This window comes from Perkinsus marinus (assembly GCF_000006405.1).
Source record: "Perkinsus marinus ATCC 50983 genomic scaffold scf_1104296943794, whole genome shotgun sequence".
NCBI lineage: Eukaryota > Perkinsozoa > Perkinsida > Perkinsidae > Perkinsus > Perkinsus marinus.
In genome coordinates this window covers 206-1790 of record NW_003211664.1, presented here as the reverse complement: position 1 = coordinate 1790, position 1585 = coordinate 206, and the positions used below count along the sequence as shown (strand labels likewise).

The window sequence follows — 1585 nt, the reverse complement described above, 5'->3', positions numbered from 1 at the left end:
GAACTTTATATATTTTTCTATTTTCGAAATCGTTTCATAACTATTGTGAATTTATTTACGTATATATTCCCGGGTTCAGCCGTTCAGTTCGCAGCGATACTCCCATACCTACCACGCTGGTATAGGAAAAAGTAATTTTTGCTGGAGTTTCTTGACCCTAGTGATATGAAAAACATATTTCACGACTACTGCATATCACCACGAATATCGCGTTTTTCACCGAGCTCTACGCTACTTCTTGGAAAACGGATGAAACTCCACTGAATTTGAATATTATTTCTCCCATGAGTTGGCCGAAACTGTGGGATCGTTGAATTTCGAGATTTTTTTTGCGGAAAAGATTCGTGTAAATCGATCGCGTGATCGATTATTAATGATTGATTTCCCGTTTAGGTTCAACCATGTCGTCAGCGGCTCCTGCCCGGTTCCCTGTGGCTGCGGAGATAGCGGCAGTAGCGCCCGCCCCGGCGATCGATTATAGTTATCTCATTCGTGAACATGATATTGCAATTCCATCGACGATGCCGCCGGACACTACTGCTAAGGATTTGCCTACTACGGTAGAATTTTTTTCCGGAAAAAAATCGGAAAAGTTTTGTGGCGCGCGAAATAGGTACCACCGTATGAGTTCTGGTTGTTGAAGGCAATCGATCGAAGTGTAAATATTATGGATTATTGGGATGCGGTAATAATGGTAGTATCTTGAGGTCGCCGATGGAAGATACAAAATAGGTCCGATTGAGGTACATTTGCTTTCACTCAGACTGAGCATCAGTGGGACATGGACGGCCTGGTTGACGATCTTCATAACGCTCGAGAGGAGCGCGCGGCGGCGGCTACGACAACGGAGGGAAGCGATGGAGGAAAACGAAACTGAAAAAATTCACAACTCGAAATTCAGCGGAAAAAATTTACTAATTGTCTTAAAACGTCCATTTGAGCGTTTTGAGTTGGGGCAGAGTCGGAATTTTTCGCGCAGTTTTTTGTTCATATGATAACCGCCTTTGATAATACGTGGGAGGTCGACCCGGCGGATGTTGATTTATATGAGAGCATCGCAGCGGGGAGATTTTCACAGGTTTTTAGGTAATTTTTTTGGGAAAATTTCCGGAAAATTTTGGGAAAATATGCATACGGCGACTACATGTATCGGTAACAATATAAAAATTCCGAAATTTTTTTGGGGAAAATTTCCGGAAAATTTTTTATCACTGGGTTCCTGGAATTTGTATGTAAACTTCTGAGAGCGGATAAGTATTTTAACATTGATCTTTTTTTTCGAAAAAATATTTTTTTTGGAAAATATTTTTTTCAGAGGATCTTGGCGAGGTGCAGATGTTGCGGTAAAGGAAATAAATTTAGACGATCGCGAAGCCCCGGAAATGCTGAGAATATTTGAACGTGAATTGATGGTAGTAGATCGCGGGTTCAAATTCTGGCAGGGAGTGCAAAAAATAAAAATTTTGCGGAAGTTTTTTTCGAAAAAAAAATTCATAGGTAGGCAAGGAGGGAATCAGCGTGGTGAGCTTATGAGTGGGCTGAGTAGAGGTCTCGGGTTCGATCCCGGGTGAGGGCATTTTTCGGT

General features: G+C 41.8%; 1 protein-coding gene across 1 annotated transcript; it reads left to right on the top strand.

The window, feature by feature from the left end:
- Window positions 1–393: 393 nt before the first annotated feature.
- Pmar_PMAR014032 (hypothetical protein) lies at window positions 394–877 on the top strand (the record flags this gene model as incomplete). The annotated part of the gene is made up of 3 exons (XM_002780994.1): window positions 394–560; window positions 614–685; window positions 764–877. Coding segments are annotated over 3 exons (353 nt in total), but the record flags the coding sequence as incomplete, so codon positions are not given.
- Between the last annotated feature and the right edge of the window lie 708 nt (window positions 878–1585).